The 21,009-nt window shown below is 38.2% G+C and overlaps 2 protein-coding genes across 6 annotated transcripts in view; one reads left to right on the forward strand and one right to left on the reverse strand.

The window, feature by feature from the left end:
• LOC139952159 (PX domain-containing protein kinase-like protein) overlaps positions 1-5,277 on the reverse strand; it is a 31,713-nt gene extending 26,436 nt beyond the window's left edge. For all 4 annotated transcript variants that reach the window (XM_071951163.1, XM_071951153.1, XM_071951172.1 and 1 more), the window contains exons 1-3: positions 4,790-5,277; positions 2,089-2,139; positions 155-389 (exon numbers count right to left, since the gene is read on the reverse strand). In XM_071951163.1, coding sequence (XP_071807264.1) covers positions 155-389; positions 2,089-2,139; positions 4,790-4,894 — 391 coding nt within the window. In that variant the 5' untranslated portion in view covers positions 4,895-5,277. The remainder of the gene's footprint in view (positions 1-154; positions 390-2,088; positions 2,140-4,789) is intronic.
• A 2,332-nt stretch (positions 5,278-7,609) lies between these two features.
• LOC139953411 (ankyrin repeat and SOCS box protein 5-like) lies at positions 7,610-21,008 on the forward strand. 2 transcript variants are annotated; one of them, XM_071952905.1, is made up of 7 exons: positions 7,610-7,792; positions 10,565-10,608; positions 12,049-12,254; positions 14,399-14,549; positions 14,979-15,116; positions 15,536-15,736; positions 16,808-21,008. In XM_071952905.1, exons 2-7 carry the CDS (start codon positions 10,566-10,568, stop codon positions 16,930-16,932), a joined length of 864 nt encoding a protein of 287 aa, XP_071809006.1. In that variant the 5' UTR covers positions 7,610-7,792; position 10,565; the 3' UTR covers positions 16,933-21,008. The 2 variants fall into 2 exon arrangements, with proteins under 2 accessions (XP_071809006.1, XP_071809007.1); XM_071952906.1 differs by lacking the exon at positions 12,049-12,254 and adding an exon at positions 12,551-12,744.
• Position 21,009: the final 1 nt, after the last annotated feature.

Below are 21,009 nucleotides of genomic sequence, written 5' to 3' on the forward strand. Positions count from 1 at the left end.
GGCTAGGTTAAACCGTATGTGAAACCAGTTTGATTTCTGCGGCACAAGCACTCACACACAAACGCTCGCAGACGCCATCTTGTAGGGCAGATATTTGAACGGTGACATCATATTCAATACGGTCTATAGGGACCAGTGCCTTTAAACACATTACCTTGTAAATTGGAGGGGTAGTTAGCTTGATCCAGAAACCTCTTGACGATAATACTGGTAGCCAATAGATGATGCGACAGTATAAGGGTGAGGTATTGTTGTAGATTCTGCTGCCTCTCTGCAATGAACTCACGGTCCATGTTACCAAACATCTTCTTGGGCGGAAGAGGAAGATCCAGATTGGAAATCTTCAGCAGCTCGTGGAATGCTACAAAGTCACTGTATCGTCGATTTATCTGCCGGTAAAAAAAATGAAAAGGTTTATTAATAAAAAACTGAAAAAATCTACTCCGCAGTAGTAGAATAGCTCTAAAGAACAAACTCTACCTGGCAAGTAGATATACACATGGTGTTACGGAAAAACCAACTATACATTGACACCTCACCATGCAATGCCTAAAATCAAATAATAATAGTTAAACAGCATCTATAAAACGCATTCTGGATCACAGATCCCTTGATGCGCTTTACAATATAAAATGGGCTATATATTAGCAAAGATTCTACAAACAAAAATAACAGGTCAGTTTTATAAAAATACTAATCATGATCTTTGATCTTTTTGTAAAGGTGCTATAAAAATACACATTTTGCAGGATTGAATGGGGTAATACAGAGCTTTGGTTTATAGCCTTTTTGGTAATGACTTTGTGTTTATATAAGGATTTAAACAAAAATGTTTCTCTGTAAGAGCCATGGAGCATTCATTTTGATGGATTTGGCACGATATACAAATTTTACTTATTCTTCTTTTACTCTTTTACTCTTTTACAGTCCGATTGTTCAAAAGAATGGTTTTCTCATGAGTAAAAAAAACCGTGCGCTTCAAGCTTCCCAGCAATGGAAGACTTTTGAGATGCTGGTGGCAGCAGACATAACAGCCCTTATTTGCGGCACATGCTCAGTATTGCGTGTGTAGGTCTGAGCTTACGCACTACTGATGAGAACCGTAAAAAAGGACGCTCCAAAAAGTCTCCAATAGAGGTGGGATGTACACTGGCAGGCTACAAAAGATCTCTCTGTGATGCGCTAAGGTTTAAAACAAAAATCTCTCTTTAAAGGCTTTTTCCAAACTTCCGCTTGGGCTCCGATTTGGGGTTTTGAATAATTTCTATTCAATTGAGCAGACACATGAAACACGTACAATGCAATTAATTGGTATAGTATTTACACTGTAGTGCCAGTAACTCAGTTCAAAGTGCAAAAGTCGTTTTTATCAATCTGGAATTGACCCTTAACCCGTTATAGAGACCATTAGTTTCTGTATAATCATACGCCCAGATATTGCTATTATCATATTGTTGATTTTTTGGCACTAGCTATTTTCAGGTAAATTGTTCGGAAAATGAGAAACAGAAATAAGTTGGTCAAATAGTGCCTCTAGCTGCCGGGCAACCTCAGTAGTCTAGTTGGTAAGACACTGCTCTAGAATTGCAAGGGTCGTGGGTTCGAATCCAACCCAAGTAACATGCCTGTGATATTTTTTCAAGTACTGAGTATACAGTGCTAATACACATCGGTGTATGGGTAAAAAAAAAAATAATAATAATATTCTTTATCCCTGTTGCAAATTTAACATCTATTACAAATATTGCAGATGTTTGTGGTCACTCTTGGCATGCATTTGTAACAAGCTGCTTACAGCTGATACATGGTCTCTAAGGGGTTTTAAATGCCTTAATGGTAGCAAAATGATGTCCATGGATTTGCTGAAATCCATAGCATACCATTACAAAAAATCGTTTAAAGAATAAGGAAAACAGAATTTGAATCAACTCAATTGAAACTTTTAACAGAAAAAACAAGATAAAAAGCTCATACGTCACATTAATTAATATAAAAACAAAATGACTCCTTTGTGCATGACTTGTTTTCTTTCACCAAACTGTGAAATCCACAATATTTAAACTTTTGGAAAACTAAATCAATAATTACCTGCCAGCTATTTTCTGTAGATGTACCTCTCTGAACTTTCATGACATAGTCCTACATGAAAGGAAAAAAACACAATAATACATGAAGTTAAAATTATTGTGTTAGCTTGTGTTTTAAAACCATTTTGTCTGTTACCTGTGCAGTAGCATTTTTAGCCAACATTTAGATTTTAATGTCTCAATTATTTTAAGGCAGTGTTTCTAAGCACAGAAACTCAAAAGGGTTCTGCGCCTTTGATCATTTTGTATGTAAGGGGCGCAATATAAATTGTTAATATTATTATTAATATTATTATTAAATGCCAAATTATGTGGTCAAATTAGTAGCTTAAAGGCAGTGGACACTATTGGTAATTACTCAAAATAATTATTAGCATAAAACCTTTCTTAGTGACGAGTAATGGGGAGAGGTTGATGGTATAAAACATTGTGAGAAACGGCTCCCTCTGAAGTGCCATAGTTTTCGAGAAAGAAGTAATTTTCCACGAATTTGATTTTGAGACCTCAAGTTTAGAACTTGAGGTCTCGAAATCAACCATCTAAACGCACACAACTTCGTGTGACAAGGGTGTTTTTTCTTTCATTCATATCTCGCAAGTTCGATGACCGATTGAGCTCAAATTTTTACAGGTTTGTTATTTTATGCATATGTTGAGAAACACCAATTGTGAAGGCTGGTCTTTGACAATTACCAATAGTGTCCACTGCCTTTAAGTTGCAGACAAGACAATTAAATACACTGGACACTATTGGTAATTGTCAAAGACCAGTTTTCTCACTTGGTGTATCTCAAAATATGCATTAAAAAAAAACCTGTGAAAATTTGAGCTTGATTGGTTGTTGAAGTTGAGAGAAAGTAATGAAAGAAAAAACACCCTTGTCATGCAAAGTTGTGTGCTTTCACATGCTTGATTTCGAGACCTCAAAATCTAATACTGAGGTCTCAAAATCAAATCCGTGGAAAACTACTTCTTTCTCGAAAACTACGTTACTTCAGATGGAGCTGTTTCTCACAATGTTTTATACTAACAACAGCTCCCCATTACTCATTAACGATTAAGGTTTTGTGCAAATAATTGTTTTGAGTAATTACCAATAGTGTCCACTGCCTTTAAGATGGAGAGAACAAACGTTTCAACACTTCAACACACCTTTTATAAAAATGTGAAGCACAGACAAAGACACAGACACTATAACTAATACAATCATGTTATTTGTACATTAAATCTCAATTATTTCTACAGCAAATAAGCAGATAATTCCTGTTTTTTTCCCCTACCAGATGTTATGTAGCCTAACAATGAACATTGTTATATTTTCATCAGTATAGATACTGCAGTATCTATTATACCTGCTTTTGTCTTTTTTAAAGAATGATGCAGTGTAAGATGAAACGCCTCAAAATGGAAATGACTCAAAATTCTTTGGAAAAGAACATTGGCAGACAACAGGAAATCGATTCTCCCAAACGTCAAGAGTCTAGTTGCTCATATTTTGTTTGCTGTAAAGCAGGATATCGCTTTAAAAAGTCAATACTTGATTTCTCTGAAACTTAGTGTTAAAGGGCAGGGTGTATCTTGTTTATTACTCTACAAGGAAGTCAATGACCATGAAAAGTATTTGGTAACGCTCTGAAGAGCCGTTGATAGTAGTCCTAGTTGATAGTATAAAACATTGTGAGAAACGACTCCCTTTGAATATGAGAAAGGTTTCATAGAGCATTTGTTAGTTGGTTTTTTTTTTTTGGGGGGGGGGGGGCATTTGTACACGGTACACTATTTTATTTTATTATTTTCTCAAAACTTTGTTGGTCAACTGAGCCAAAGATTTTACGTCTGTTATTTTTATGGATATTTTGGGATACATCAAGTGAAGATTCATGCCTTTGACACTGACTTAACAACAAGTGTACCCTGCTTGTAACATTGAAACCATGTGCCAACGATTATTTAATGAGGGACGTTGGTGAACATTTTGTTATTACTTTTTGTGACGGAAAAAACTTCAGAATGATGTGTTTCTTTGATACATGTAGGACTACAGTCAATAACTCTAATAGACTAACAGCAAGAGATGCTGAATGTAAATTTGATATTTTCTTAAACCATAATTGGCGTGTCGTGGCACGGCCTTCAAGAACACCAGACCTTCTGATCAGCAGAGTGTGGGTTCGAGTCCCGGTCGTGACACTTGTGTCCTTTTAAAGCGAGACACTTAAATTAATTGCTTTTCTCCACCCAGAATATGAGAATTAAGTGGGCACCTCTGAGGGAAGAGATGGTTGTTGTGATTGATTTAGCTTTAAGTAGCCATATTTGTTGCACAGGCTTTATACTCCCCAGGGGCCAGGGAGTTGAGGGATAACTTTCCGTATGGCGCCACCACTTTTTCACTAATTTTTACAAAAGGGGATATCTCATTGAGGATACTATATTATTTCATATCGAATAAAAAAAGTGGTGGCGCCGTACGGAAACGGAGTTGAGATGGTTTAAAGAATTATTTAAAAGTCTACATCCTTAAAGTAAACCATGGAGCTACATCATACATGTACCTCCATGCTTGAACCATGGATGGAGGAAGGGAACCCCCCCCCCCCCCCGCCAAATAAGAAATATATTATAAATACATAAATAAATAGACAAATAAATAAAATACCAAAACTAAGGGAACCCTACATTTATTTGTTGAATGAAACTTACAGTGTGTGTTTCCAGATTCTGAGCAGCTTCGATGACACACTGCAGTGTGATTGTATCGTCCAGTAAAACTTTGAAAGACGACTTCCTTTTCTCGAACAGAGCCATGGCTGGTTCTTAAGGTGGCACAGTACTATACCGGCCACTGCACAGCGTATTCAAGTACACCCCCGTCAATACAAACAATCACCCAATAAATGCCGCAGTCACACTCACAGTGGCAGTGTCGGAATTGGGAGAGCAATGCACGTAGTGCGCGCTGTGTGCACCTGCTGGCAGTGACACACTAACTGATGATAGCTCTAGCTAGTTGAATACTGGATTAACTTTGATACAAGTAAAATTTGAATTTGTCGGAGCAACAACACTACAGCTACAGTTCATGAGTCATCTTAGCAAGTGGGGGCTTTGGCTAATAAATAAGTCGGACAGCACAACAAGTGATAATTCTTCCGTTCTTCTTGTGAAGTTCTCTACGGTAGCCGGTTCATCCCCCATCAGTCTGGTATATGGTGTCGTCAGCAGGAATGCGTCTGTCATCGAGTCCGAAACCAGACCAAAAGGGGGGAGTTTCCCGTTGTTCCGTAGTCTTGGTGCAAGACGTATTTATCGCGATCCCCTGCTCCTTGAACTCGTCACCGCGAGGTCCACACATTACTGTCCACGTTAGCGGGCGCTGTTGTGCAACACACTATTATTTATGCAAAAATTCATGCGCCAAGCAACTGATCATCATCATCTTTTAATAACAACTTTTTGGGACCTTGGCAGTGGCGTAACTAGACATTTTCATTTGGTGGGGCAAGTGGGGGCAAAGATTAAATTTGGGGGGGCCAAAGAAGTGCAAGATTATTATTAAATATGTTAACTGATATATAGTTGATACACACCAATGCAGTTCTAAAACAGTCTATAGTCAGCATGTAACAAAAGATTGCGAAAACAACAAAATCTTAGAGAACATGTCACTTTGTACAAGATAAAACTTTTGACTGTAAAAAAGGATTAAATTACCAACTGTGGTCACCAAGTACCAATTTAGAGTTGTACACGGCATTCTCAAATAGGCTTTGTGGGTGTGTAAATACCCAAAACATAACAATATTAGGCCAAGTAAAAGTAGAAAAATAGAAATGTTTAGCTTCTCCGCCCGCTTCCTTTTTTACAGGACACCTCTTTTTTTTATAGTTTTTTATGTACATTTATTTTATTTTTATTTTTTTGAAAAAGGGTTATTTTAAATGATCTCAGCAAAACAAAAATCTGAATGTCTTGTCTGAATGCCTTGACCAAACTGTTTCATTAATGTTTTGTGTATTTCAGCAGCAGAAAAAAAAAGTTGATATTTGACATTCATGGCGGCCATCTTGAAATAAAAAATAAAAAGCCCCTCCTCCTTCCTTTTTTTTGAGAAACCCAGACACTAAACATGTTTCTTTTTTTTACTCGGCCTTATTGTAACAAGTGTAAGCCATCAAAAAAAAATACAGGATCGAAATTGTGGGTGTTTAATAATCACATTTTAGTTACGAAACGGATATTTGAAAATAATAGGACTACCTCTCAATTGCACCGCTTGCTTCAAAGGAGAAGAAATGGTCTAAGCAACCTTTTTCGCTGGCCATTTTGCTGTAGTAAATTTCTCTGTAGTGCATCTGACCATGGAGGTAGAAATTTCTACCTCCATGATCTGACTTTGTGTTTACGGAGCTATTGGTCTGTGTTCAGACCACCACGTATTTAACAGAACTTTGTCACATCCTGCACTCTCTTTAACCGCAAAACCACAACAAACATTTACCGCCAATACGATCGCGCGCGCGTTTCCATGCATTTTTTTATGTTATAGTCCACATAGGGCCTACTGATAATGAATAAAAGTTTTCCTTTTTACGGCAGCATTTCATGCAGCCTTAAACGATATAAGGCCTATAAGAATATACTTATTTCTGATTTCATATGGGGGGGCAAGAGGGGGGGCAAGGGTTCTGAGCGGGGGGGCGCCGGCCCCCCCTGCCCCCCCTCTGGTTACGCCACTGGACCTTGGGTCACATCATCCCCTCAGCCAGAAATCCCCTGCATGCCCTCCTGCGTCGCACAGGTGCGACGGGCTGTTCTAATGCACCAATGTACTCTTTTTCAAAAATTCCATAACCAGAAATAATTTGTTGGTCCGAATTTCTTACTTAAAATGCGCGATTTTCTCATTTTCCTTAAAAAAGGTAAGATGAAAGATATGGATAAGAAGCTATTATTTTTTTTATACAATAATAAGAGGGCGGCACCCCCAGATGTCACACGCAAAAAAAAAGACTTTTGCAAGCGGCTTTCGCAATTCATTTATCTAATTAGTTATTCATATATGTTGCCCTCATCAGTAGGTGACTTTTTAGTGCACCGTTAGGTTCGGGTAATGGGGCGTGCACGTGGCAAGTGTTCTATGGTATTGTGTCTTCTTATTGGCCAACAAATGATCACGCTCATGCATTATGTATTACATTTCTCCCACCTAAATCTGTGCAAAAGTAAAGAAAAACATACGGTCCAAAAAAGAGTTGGTAAAGTCGCTTCGAGGTAGTAGGGGAGGCTTCGTGCTTTTTTCGTACGTCGGGTTGATAGCGCGCCCTCTTGTGACAAATCCAGGAGTCTTGAAACAAGACTACGCCGCGGTGTGTGAGCGCTCTAGAGGGGGCGAGAAAAACAAAGGACGAGTAGGTTCAATTTCACCGAATTTTGTATAAACCATAACAAGATTGTGGAGTCGAGTTGGACCAACCGGCTGGTCGATGAAGTGTATCCATCAGGATGCAGAGCTAGCGAGGCCGCCAGCCAATGGCACAGTAGCAGAGCACGGCACAAAGTGAACAACAATTACATAACAATGCGGGTGCACGTGGCAATTCATGGGGTTCAATCAAGCGCTACCTCGGTCAAAACATTCCTTGCTCTGGTCAAAACAACAACAATACACTAGTCTACAGCATCGAGCAGTCTTCAAAAAAAAAAGTAAGTTAGCTATTTTGTGTTTCGTTACCTATCATTATCAATATCATAAAGTGTATTGAATTGAGAATATTTGAATAACTTATTTGATTTATAAGCATATTAGGTGAGTAATGTAATGGTAAACTTGATTTGGATTTAAATAAATATTATGCAGAATCTGTTCTCCCATTTAATAATAAGTTTTGTTAAATCCCTCTTCACACTCTGCCTTTTAGTTATGCCTGAGTCATTAGCTGTGGGCCGTTACCTAGGACTGAGTGGAAGTCTTTTGTAGTTTTGTGTGCTTTGAAGCATGTCCTGTCTACATGCTATAATAATAACTGCTAGTGCTAGTCTTTTGTTCAGCCCCCACAACTTTCTGAATCACTACACTAGAGTGGTTCAAGAGGGAAAAAAATGTTGACTGTTAGTTTTTATTGATTACCCAGGGAAAAATTCCCATTGAGTCCCACTGATATTTTGAAACGGGATTCAATGGGATCCCATTGTTTCAATGGGATTCAACATGTTCAATGGGATCCCCTGACGATCCCATTGGATCCCGTTGAATATGTCCCAAATTCCACAACAATCCCATTGAATCCCATTGATTTTTTTCAATGGGAATTTTTCCTGGGTAACTACTACGAACTGGATCACAGGCTCTACATAAAAAAATAAGCATGGAGGTAGAAGTAATGAAGGAAAATTTTTACAACCTCGCCACCAACTTCTGGCCCTTAAAAAAAAGTTAATCAGGGGCGGATAAATTGGTGGCGACGAGCGGAAAATTATCAGAAGTAAATAGAGCCGAGGTAAACAACTTACGAGACAAATTGACTGATCACAGAATTGGCCTCACTAAATTTTGGGACTGCATACCTGCGGGGAATACATACGATACGGTCTATTGTGCACGCTCTCTTTGGATTTAAAAAAAAAAAAAAATTATCCATGCGGTATTTCATTTTTGTTTTGCAAAGTTGCTGGTACATAATTATTTTGTATACAGGATGCAATTAAAAAAGAGCTTTGAACAGTAGAATTAGTCCTTCAACCCTTCCTTTATTGGTAGCTTGGTGAAAACATAGAGGAGAACCTGTTCGATTTGTTTAAATTTTTACACCGGCAGCGAGTGGGTTTTGTACTGTAACACTCTCGATTCCTGTCTTGAGATGAGACTACCTTATTAATAACGCTGTTATCCACACCTCCCCCAATCCCATTGGAGGATAGTTTCAAAAAGCATTGCAACATAGTCTCCTACTCAAGCCTGAAATTGGAAGTTGACAGTACAAAACCCCTCACTGCGTCCTGGAAGGGCATTTACAATGGGTAAAAAGACAAATTTGTTGAGTTATGAGGTTGCCTGGGATGACATGGTCATTTCTTATGCGGTATGACTTTGTGCTGCTTATTTTTGATTTTTGATATATTTTTTATACAGTAGGCCTACTGAGAAACATTGTTTTAAATGGATAGACTCAGATATTTGTATTGTATAATAAAATTTGCAGTAGACATAAAGTTTTGCAAAAAATATTTGCGTTTTTTTCCCCCATTATACACTACAATGTGTTTACGGAACTGCCTTTTCTGTGATAACTTGGAATACCTGCACTTTTTCAGGGTTACCCATTGGAGGTCTTTAATCATTTAGGATGCGCTTTCCCTTAGTTGTTTTGTTATTGTACAGATATTGGGACTGAGCGTTGGAATTTGTTCTATTTTAGAGATGCATCACTAATTGGTATATAATATCCCACCATGCATAAACTAACAAACCTGTGATCTGTGAAAATGTTTGCTCTACTGGTCATCAAAGTTGAAAGAAAATATTGAAACAAAAAATATGTCCCTATTGTATATTATTTGTGTGCTTTCAGAATCAGATGCCTAATAATGCATAGAGCCTTTCTCAATAGGATTCAAATTTGTCAGTGAAAAATAACCTCTTTCTTTAAAACTAAACTACTTTAACGGTTGTTGTTTCTAACAATGATATCAACAGCTCTCTGGTGCTTTTTGGAGTATTTGGCAAAAGTGTACCTCTTTTTAAAGGCAGTGGACACTATTGGTAACTACTCGAAATAATTATGATCATAAAACCTTTCTTGGTGACGAGTAATGTGGATAGGTTGATGGTATAAAACATTGTGAGAAACGGCTCCCTCTGAAGTAATTAGTTTTCGAGAAAGAAGTTATTTTCCACGAATGTGATTTCGAGACCTCAGATTTAGAACTTGAGGTCTCGAAATCAACCATCTGAATGCACACAACTTTGTGTGACAAGGGTGTTTTTTCTTTCATTATTATCTCGCAACTTCGATGACCGATTGAGCTCATATTTTCACAGGTTAGTTATTTTATGCATATGTTGAGATACACCAACTGTGAAGGCTATTCTTTGACGATTACCAATAGTGTCCAGTGCCTTTAAACCTGTGATTATAGCTTATTGTTGGGTGTCCTTGTATTCATACCTACATCATTGCATAGAGTAAGGACAGTTGTACTTTGCTTTTAAAGGGGCACGAATTTATCTCTGGTTAAAGGGCACAATTAAACAGAGGAAAATGTGAATTTGTATTGGAACTTTGCAAAGGGCACCACAGCAAAAGCACAGGGCACCACGGCAATCGCTGTGGGTGCTGTGGGTTACTTCAAGTCCTGATGGCAATTGTTATTTATTTGTTCATAAATTGTGATTGTTCCCAGAACCCAAGATGATATTAAAACAATCAAGCAATACAAACTTGCTGATAATGACATTTCTTTTTCATTAACTCACAGGATGTCCTGGACAAGAGGTCAAAACCTGTACATCAGAAACCATGGTATGGATCCCACATCTGTTAGTAATTAGGGGAACATGTAATCAAAGCCTAATATTGGTTCAGCATGTTGTATTTAAGACCATTTTACATTGGCTGAATATGTACCCACACAGAAACAAACAGCATTTTATTGTAACATTTCTTATCTACATTGTAAAACTTATCATTAAAAGCTTCTTATCTAAGCAATGTAAAACAAAGCACTCTTGCTACAACATTTCATGCAGTATCCAGGGCCCAATTTCATAGAGCTGCTAAGCACAAAAATTTGCTTAGCATGAAATTTCTTCCTTGATAAAAACATGATTACCAACCAATGTTCAACGTGATTTTCAGGATTAGCAAACAACAGCTGAATACCAGTAACAAGGAATATGCAACAAATTGAAATTTGGTTGTTAATTCTGTTTTTACCAGCAAGGAAGAAATTTCATGCTTAGCAAATGTTTGTGCTTAGCAGCTTTATGAAATTGGGCCCTGTTGTGTTAGCAAGTCAGTGTGTGTGCATAGCACAAGTATGCAGAAGCCATGTATTGACATTACATTAGAGCCCATAACACTCAAGTTTATCATCAGGTAAAACCCAAACAAACATTGGTTCAGTGCCAACAGCTTAAGAAATAAATTGTTCCGCTTGAAAACTGGCATGTCCCTTTTATCAAAGTGTGCGTGGTTGATTTCACAAGCACTAAAGATTCTTGTTGCCAGGTCTCCATGGTTTAACCATGGTAAATTTGCATTGGGATGACGTCACACTTTGCTTAGCAATTAAGATCAAGGCCTTGAACTTCGTTCTGAAAGGGCACAGAAATTTTCCTTTGAATAATAATGGGCACTATTTATAAGGATAATGTCAATTTGTATTGGAACTTTGCAATTGGCACCCGCAAAAGCACAGGGCACAACAGCAATTGCTGTGGGTGCCATGGGTTATTTTGAGGCGTGAAGATCAAGAACCTGTCTCAATTTAAAGTCAAATCCAAAATGAGTTTGAATGAATCAAATGATGGGGCTGAAATGCTAAACAGAAGTCAAAGTTACCGACTTGAGTCTAAAACCAACATGGCCGAGACTCTGTTAAAGAACCATACAGGTGAACATCACTCAGCACAATTGGCTGTGTACTCCAAAGTAAAGACCAGCAGTCAATTTCACGAAACGCTAGGATTAATCCTATCTCATGGTAGGAAGAGTTAGCTGCCCTAACTTAGGATGGGTTCATTGCGTCCTACGCCTTTGGATTCGGAACTTAACTCGCCTAAGTCCTAAGATTAATCTTAAGTTAGGAAGACATAACATCCCCCCGCCGGTTCTGCTTAGCAGAAAATTGTTTAGCAATACTTTCTGATTAAGCAGCTCTATGAAATTGGGGCCCAGGTCTATGCAATTGGGCCCAGGAGCATATCCACAACCAATCATACATGCATTTCTCCAACACAGAAAATGATGGACGCGTGACATTAGGCCATGACCGCTCGAGGCTACACCAGGCAGCCACAATGGGTCAGCTACTGATGTTACATGCCCTTATCGAAGACGGAGCAAAGGTCAACGTCACAACTTATAATGGGGTGACGCCCTTGCACGATGCCTGTAGCACTGGTCACCAGTACTCGGCCAGGTGCTTAATCAAAGCTGGGGGCAAGGTACTGATATTACAGAGGTTTAGCTGGTGTTATGCGGGCAAAAACATGAACGTGAACGTCAGAAAGTTGTGTTGTTGAAACCTCACGTTTTAAGCATACGTGAAGGTACCATACATGAGCATGCAATACAAAGTGGTAATGTCACCTAGAAACGACACAATTTTCAGACGTTCATGTTTTTGTCTTGCTCGCGAAACGTGCAGCTAAACCTCCCTATAAGATAAACAAACTCCTTCTCATGTTTTGTTGGTTTCTTTCCTCCTTTTTTTTTCATCCATCCATCAACCCAACTACAGATTTAGATGTGTTTGAAAGAACAGCTTTACACCAAGCAGCCAGTAATGGACAACTGCTTTTGTTGAGGTCCATTATCAGGCAAGACGGTTCTTGCGTTAATGTTACAAACTGTAACGGAGTGAACCCGTTACATGATGCATGTCATACAGGTCATCTAGCTTGTTGTAAGGAGATTATACAGAGAGGAGGCAAGGTACCGTACATATTGTGTGTGCTGCGTGCTGGATCTTTGTCACCAACCCTCTACAATAACCATTAATCCAGAAGACGATCAGAGCATACTGATCGAAACGTCGAGTTGAAACCACTGGTTCTTTTCAGAACCACCCCAACTCATTTAGAGATAATCATTACATGGTGTTACCGCAAACCTTCCCATACCTATGGGTGCATTCGTTTAGCTTCCCTGGGTCTCCCCCGCAGTGCTCACTCGGTTGAGCCCCTGACAAGAGCTAAACGAACGACCACTCACCCCTCTCGCAGTGACAACGTTTACCTGGGGCCAGCCCCCAAGTGACCCACTCCACAAGCAGGGCATGGGGGCAGACCGGGGTCGACCCAGGGAAGCTAAATGAACGCACCCAATATTAATCCATGCCTTGAACTTCACACTTGAAGCGGCACAACAACTTTTCTCTGGTAGGGGCCATCTATGAGGAAAATGTAATTTGTTTTGAAACCTTGCACAGGGCACCACAGCAAAAGTATAGTGCACCACTGCAATTTGTTGTGGCTGCCGTGGGTTATTCACAGGCCTGTTAATCTCAGATGCACTAGACAGCTAGATGAGGATTTAAATGGTTTTGCTGTGCAGTGAATGCCTCTTAACATAACAATTAACATAACAATTAAAATTTATATGGCGCTATTCCATCAAGATCATAGCACACTAGAAAGAAATTAACATGGAAAAAGGTGAGTCTTTGGCCCAGCTACACTGAAAGCTTTTTAACTTAGAACTTGATTGCTTGGGGGAACATTCAAGGGTGATGTCAAGTGTGGACCGAAGAAATCGTAGATGAGTGTTAGTTTGACAGTAATGTGGAAAGGTATCACGGAGTAGTTTTCTTGAAGCATTAAAATACAAGAAGAGCAGTTAAAAAATAAGAGCAGTGCACAGTCAACTTTTAAGGACTTTTTGTTAACTTGGTGGTGGTTAATGGGTTTTAATAACACCAATTACTTTCACATTTGTTTTATTTATTTTGAAACATTGTAAATAATGTTTTGAACCTTGCACATTTACCAATTGTCTGAACCCACTAACACCCGCTTACACTACCAGGTTTGTTGCATATGTTAGGATAAACCGAGTGAGAATACTGGGCCCATTTTCATGGTTCTGCTTACCGCCAAATTCTGCGCTTTCGATCGCGATTCCCTGCTTACGTGTTAGCGCCAAATTTCTAGCCTTGTAAGCGTAGAATGCCTAGTAACTTTGAATACGCACACGCAGAAGCCCAAATTTGCCGCTAACCCGTGAAATACGCTTGCCGTAAGCACAGAATTCCCTGCTTCCGTAAGCGCCGATTCTGTGCTTACGGTAAGCAGAGCCATGAAATTGGGCCCTGCTCTTGGACAATTACTTTATGCATTGGCGTCATCTAGCCGCCATCTTAGAGATAAAAAAGGTTACAAAACAATTGAGACGCACAGATTTATACGCGTGGGCCACAGTATTGGCCAATGAACAAGCTCCTTTTGACTTCCAGAAAATGGCGCCCTTCTGAAATGACGTTATGTGCATAAGGTCTATTACCTAACACGTCCAGTGCCTTTAGAATAATCTCTTGTTTTAAATATATAGTGTGAATTTTATTAAAAAATTGTTGTTTCATTTTATTTAGTTGAACCCTATGGATATTGACTGGCATACTCCACTGACTCGTGCCTGCTCTGAACGACACAAAGATTGTGTTGATCTTCTTATCCGTTCTGGGGCCAAGCTCAATATTGAAAATGAGATGTTTTCACCGCTACATTGCGCAGCTGCTGCAGGTAGTGCATGTTGCATACCTTCATATATGTTTGGAACAATTAGTGTCCGTGATTCATCTTGTGTTGTTACATTTAAGAGTAAACTTAAAAATGATCTCTTCCCTAAAAAGTAAATTTAAATTTTGTTCTAGCGTTTTTTAAAGTATTATTTTTTGTATGCGCTTTGATACTTTCACAATGTATTCCACAAAGTTTTTAACAAAGATTACATTTTGGAAAGCTGCTTGTGTTTAGCAAAAGCACATCTTTGAAAGAAATGTTTCACAGATTTATGCTTTGTAATGCATGAGGTACAATTTTGTTTCTTCACTTGAAACTAGAAAATTGAAGCTTCCAGACAATGTCGTATGAGAACGTTTTATTGGTTGTTAATTGTGTTGATTGCTATTAATAAAAGTTATAAAAAAAATCTTTTGGTTATTTGAATAGGATGTATCGACTCTACTAACTTACTCTTGCAAGCAGGAGCCGAGGTGGATAAGTTAGACTACAACAGATCTGGGACTCCACTGCATGCAGCAGCAAATGGCCACCAGACAGCGTGTGCTAAGGCACTGCTACAAGCAGGTACAATATCACATCTATATCTATCTGCCAGTCTGATATTCTGTTCTTGTCAGGGCAGACAAATTTTTGAAGGACTTCCCTATAAGGGAAATGAAAATGTGTACTGCATCCTTTCGAATGGCATTTAGGCAATGACCATTGGCATTAGGGCATGGCCAGGGCCATCAGGGCAATGGCCTGGACATGAGGGCAATAGCAAGGGCATTATATGGCCAGGGGCATCAGGCAATGGCCGGGGGTATGGGAGCAATTGCCTTTGTTGCCTCTGTGAATTATCAGGCCTGAATCTGATAGTATGTGCCCCTGGTCATACTGCATTATTCTTTAAGAACGATATTGGATTTTATTGTCTTTTCCTCGACACGATGGACGAATATGTACAAATTGATTGAAATGTCTTAAATCCTTAACTTTGCCAGGTGCAGATATCAATTCTGCTAGACCAACGGACAATAAAACTCCTCTCCATGTAGCAGCATCCGTGTCTGCGCCAGCAGAAATGATCACTTTGCTCTTACAACATGGGGCTAAGATACATGACCTAGACACAGAGGGCAAGAAAGCAGTAGACTTGGCACCGATGGATAGCCAGGCCTATGGTGTTCTCAAAGAGCACACAGGTAGGAAACATATAGTCTCCGTATTAACATTTACGTCTAGGAATTTGGATCAGTACTTTCAGCAGAAGATTGCCCAGACAAACTTTCCACATTCTATCTCTTCTTGTTAAAGTGCAGAAAATAAAAATGGTGTCTTACATAGTGCTCATGTCTGTCACTCAGTGATGCTCAAGTTACTGTGGTTTCAATGTGGGAATTGCTTTCTCCATAAGACGATCATAGCATACTGATCGAAAACATTGAGTTGAAACCAACGGTTCTTTTCAGAACCACCCCAACTCATTAGAGATAGTCATTACCATGGTGTTATCGCAAACCTTTCCATAATGTGGGAATTATTTGTTTAACCTGGAAGGAAATTCTCTAGAAAAGGGAACAATACTGGAATAACAATAGCAATACTGGAATAACAATAGCAGGACAATAGCAGGACCTGACTGACCGGATCCTTAAGGTTGTGTGTGTGTGCCCATTATAGATGTTTTGTGTTGTTTTGGACCTGTGCAGTAGATTTATGTGGTTCGTGTTTCCTTCCTTTGTTTTTTGTTTCCCTTCCTTCCTTTTTTTGGCCTTGTTGGCTTAAACACCATAAAGTAGGAAGTTGACAGTGCACACCTTGAAGGTGAGGTTGTATACTAATGGGGAAAACATCCGACTAGACGCAAAAGTTTATTTGAATCATAAGAAATATTAATGATATTACTACATAGATAGTGCTGCAGTAGTTTGTTTACTTTTGCTTCGTCTGACAACTGTGGCTTCACAAAACTTAATCATTTTATCCAAAGCCCTAAAATAATTTGAATCAATTTTTTGTATTTCCTTTTTATTATAAAAATAGTCTTTACCTCTTCGGGTCAGTGTCCCTTTCTTTTTGGAGCTTACGTTGAGTATAGATTAGTGCAATACCTCACTGTTAAAATGCTGAAGAAAACAAAAATCTAAAGAAAGACGCTTTAATTATGTAGGATGCAGTTATGGTACAGGACGCTTGTCCATTAATGGGAGACACTTTGACACAAACGGCCCTTTTTTACTAGTGATGGTTTCAATATTTTGTTTCTATTCTAGAAAATGCCGGATTACTGAGCGAGCTTTGCAGGGAATGCATTCATCAACATCTCATATTGGATGAGTCCGTCAACTCACTACCTCTTCCAGAAAGACTCAAAGAATTCCTTCAATTCAAATCTTGATTCTTGTAAGGATAACTAAGACCAAAAACACTCAAGGGAAAGCTACATTAGTTATAATGTCGCAAGCAGGTTAAGAGTTCATTGTACTTTATTCAGTGAAGCTCACACCTCTCTACCTCTTCCAGAAAGACTCAAAGAATTCCTTCAATTCAAATCATGATTCTTGTAAGGACAATTAAGACCAAAAACACTCGAGGAAAAGCTATGTATGTAATAATGTCGCAAGCAGGTTAAGAGTTCATTGTACTTCATTCAGTGAAGCTCACAATTCTCTACCTCCTCACGAAGACTCAAAGAATTCCTTCAATTCAAATCATGAAAACTAAGACCAAAAATACTAGAGGGAAAGCTACATTAGTTATAATGTGGCAAGCATTTTAAGAGTTCATAGTACTTAATTCAGTGAAGCTCACACCTCTCTACCTCTTCCAGAAAAACTCATGAGAATTCCGTCTACTCAAATCATGATAACTAAGACCAAAAAACCTCAAGGGAAAGCTGCATTATGTAGTTATAATGTCGCAAGCAGGTTAAGAGTTCATTGCACTTCAGTCAATGAAGCTCACAATTCTCTACCTCTTCCAGAAAGGCTCAAAGAATTACTTCAACTAAAATCATGATAACTAAGACCAAAAATACTTGAGGGAAAGCTACATTAGTAATGATGTCCCTAGCAGGTTAAGATTTTGTTGCACTTCATTCGGTGAGGCTCACTGCCGTTTGGTGAACAGTGGCTTAGTATATACAGCGCTTATATCCGTCACTCAGTGACGCTCAAGGCATTTTAACATACAGTATTTCTTGCAAGGTATGTGGGACTATGTTTGAATTATGAGACCTACTCAATGGTTTACAAGGTGCTGTGGCACAATATGCAGCCAGTCAAACCAGGAAAGCCAGGGTGAACCCCTTTCTCTTTCCGATAAGTGCACTGAGTTCTTTTACATGTGTTACACAACACATGGGATCAACGGCTTTACGTCCCATCCAAAGGACGAAGCATCATGGCTGACTGACTGAACTGACTGACTGTCTTGCTCAAGGACATGGGATCAACGGCTTTACGTCCCATCCAAAGGACGAAGCATCATGGCTGACTGACTGAACTGACTGACTGTCTTGCTCAAGGACATGGGTGTCACGACTTGGACTCGAACCCACACTCTGCTGATCAGAAACAACAGAGCTTGAATCCAGGGATCTAAACCACTCGACCATGACATGCCAAGATAGCACTCAAACTTCCTTAAAAATTCCCGCCTGTTAAATGGTTTTCTATTTGTATTTTCACAACAAACCATAAATGTCTAGAATATTTCAAAGAGACAACAGAATAGTGTATATCAACTTTTATGCAGTACTTGCTATCTAACTACAGATTTATATAAAAGTGCAACTTTGTAGATATTTTTTTAAACGGTGGAAGTAATAACTTATAAGGGTAACGGTATCAAGGTAAATTTTGGTGAAGGTATTCAATGTTTTTCTTTAGAAAAGTGGATGCTTATTCTTGACTAAATCATTCATTGAAGAGAATCCAGTGTCATGTCTGAATCACATTAAACAAATGTTGCATTTCATTCATTCTTAAAAAGTAATGCGAATGGATTTTCATTTGATAATACAGATACCAGCACAGTTAATATTTTTGTAATCAATGAAAACACTTTGATAAAAACATAATGGTTATTTATGCTGACGATGGTGCTATGAAAACAAACCAACAACCACTGATCCTTTTGAAGCTTTTTCAAGTGGATATTAACTTTGTTTGGATAATTATAAACAGTGTTTATTTAAAACAAAATGTTTTTGCTTCCGTTGAACAGTCAACACATAGGTTCTATTGGTGCTTCCACAAACAACAAAATCCATAGGAGTGTAGTTTAATATAGCAAAATTATTAAAGGTATAATATTTAGATGCAATACAATAAGTTGTTTCTATCTTTCGTATCCACAAGATTTTTTCTTTCCTCCAACAATTGAAGTAAGATGTAATGGTACAGTGTTGTATACACTTGCCAACATATACAATACTTTTAATATATATATTCTTCAGCTCATAAACATTAATCTTTTCATAGTGGTGTATTTTCATAAATTTATCTCACTTGGGTATATCAGAAGCCCCCCCAAAAAAGATTTGGTGCTTTTTACAGTATTTTTACATTTTGTATAAGAACGAATTATGTGTAGTAATTTTGTGGAAGAAAATGTAAACCTAACTTAATCATTGTATTTCTTTATGTGTGAAGACAAATTTAATTGGTTAATTACAATCAAGTTAACAAAATATATAATTTTATAAAACATTACCAGAAATTAAAATAGATTGAAGTAGATTTAGTATATTCTCTATATCCCAGGAAGGCTTGTTTGAATCCTTCAAGTAAAAGTTAATTTTTTTTATTGTAGAAATCTTTCTCTTAATTTCCACAATTTCCACATTTTTATCATCTTACAGTAGTTTAATCAATTAATTCAAAGTTCATATGTATGTAGCTGACTAGTGCTGCCAATTCACCAGGATACTTTCAATTGGTAATTGTCAACTACCAGTATTTACACTTGGTACACCCTTGTTTCACCAAATAATGTGCTTTTAGATGCACAATAAAAGGCTTCAGTTGATGTCTTTTATTATTTGAGTGAGAAGTTACCGCTTTCTCAAAAAAATAGGTTATTTCAGAATGTTTCTGACAATGTTTTATACTATCAACAGCTCTCCATTGCACATTACCAATTACGTTTTTATGCTAACAATTATTTTGAGTAATAACCAATAGTGTCCAGTGCCTTCAGGAATTCACATTGATTTGTTTCAGTCTCAGAATTGTTTGTATATCTCCATCTATTGGACACGTTCAAGTTGTTCAGGGTGTTTTTTTTTTCTTTCTTAACTCTTGCAACTTCGATGACCAATTGAGTCAAAATTTTCTCAGAGGTTCGTTTTTTTATGCATTTGTTGAGCTCAACCAAGTGAGAACACTGAGAAATGTTGTTCCCATTGTATCTGCTGCGTCATCCTCATTGGCTACCAATCAAAGCATGCATTCTGAATGAATGATTCATTCTCAGTTTCTTGTTATTGTGTACAAATGTATCAACTCAGTGGCAACTTTCTATCTTCAGAACTCGTCTCTTTCAACACATCTGTCTTCGCCACCCACTCATCATTCGACAACCATCTCTCCATAACCCTCAAACTATCTCGCGTGCTGGGGATTGTGTCTTTCAAGCCCCTCGGCTCTGGAATTCCCTTCCTTGTGACATCTGGGAAGCAAACACATTCCAGCCCCTTCAAAATATACTCAGTCAAGAAACGTTGAGTTGAAACCAACAGTTCTTTTAAGAACCACCCCAACTCGTTGAGAGATTATCATTACGTGGTGTTACTGCAAACCTTAACTATAAAAATAGACTCATCACCCATTTATTTGTGTTATCGTGCAACTTATGATTTTGTTGTGTATTGTTTTATCTGCATCAATCATAGTAGCGTCTTTATTTATATGTAAGCTTTGTACAGTGTTACAATCTGGTATGTAGTTTTTTTATGCATGTACTGGGCCTAATTTCATAAAGCTGTTAAACAGAAAACACTGCTTGACCAAATTTTTTTGCTAAGCAAACACTGTGTCATGCACCAGCCATAACAATGCAAACGTCGGGCTGGTAACCTGTTTCTGCTAAGCAACACTATTCTGTGCTTAGCAGTTTTTGTGTTTACAGTGAGTAGCGTGTTGTATTTAGACGGTATAATTAATAAGGCTCATTATAGTCCAATGGGAACAGCTCTGCACTGTAAACCTGTTGCGACCATGCTGTAAAACAACATGCAATCATGAGTAGAACTTTGTGCGTGCAAGCAAACAAAACGTTGTTTGGGAACCTGGCTAAGTTTGTGACAGGGCAAGTGCACCAATGCATTTTCTCCTTGGTAAAAGGGCACCAAGGCAATGGACCCAGGGTAGACAAAGTATCAGGCCTGGTGGAAATTTCTTCACAATTTTTACTCAAAATAAGTTCTTTCACACATCTTGTATTTAGTTAGTTTCTTTTTTTGTTTTAATTC

The sequence above is a fragment of the Asterias amurensis genome, chromosome 2 (genome assembly GCF_032118995.1).
Source record: "Asterias amurensis chromosome 2, ASM3211899v1".
Classification (NCBI taxonomy): Eukaryota; Metazoa; Echinodermata; class Asteroidea; order Forcipulatida; family Asteriidae; genus Asterias; species Asterias amurensis.

Excerpts from the sequence above, each read along its gene's own strand:
- LOC139953411 (XM_071952905.1), top strand. The coding sequence starts at position 10,566 with ATGTCCTGGACAAGAGGTCAAAACCTGTACATCAGAAACCATG. Across the intron at positions 10,609-12,048 it reads CCTGTACATCAGAAACCATG|AAAATGATGGACGCGTGACA; the intron begins GTATGGATCCCA and ends TCTCCAACACAG. Across the intron at positions 14,550-14,978 it reads ACATTGCGCAGCTGCTGCAG|GATGTATCGACTCTACTAAC; the intron begins GTAGTGCATGTT and ends TTATTTGAATAG.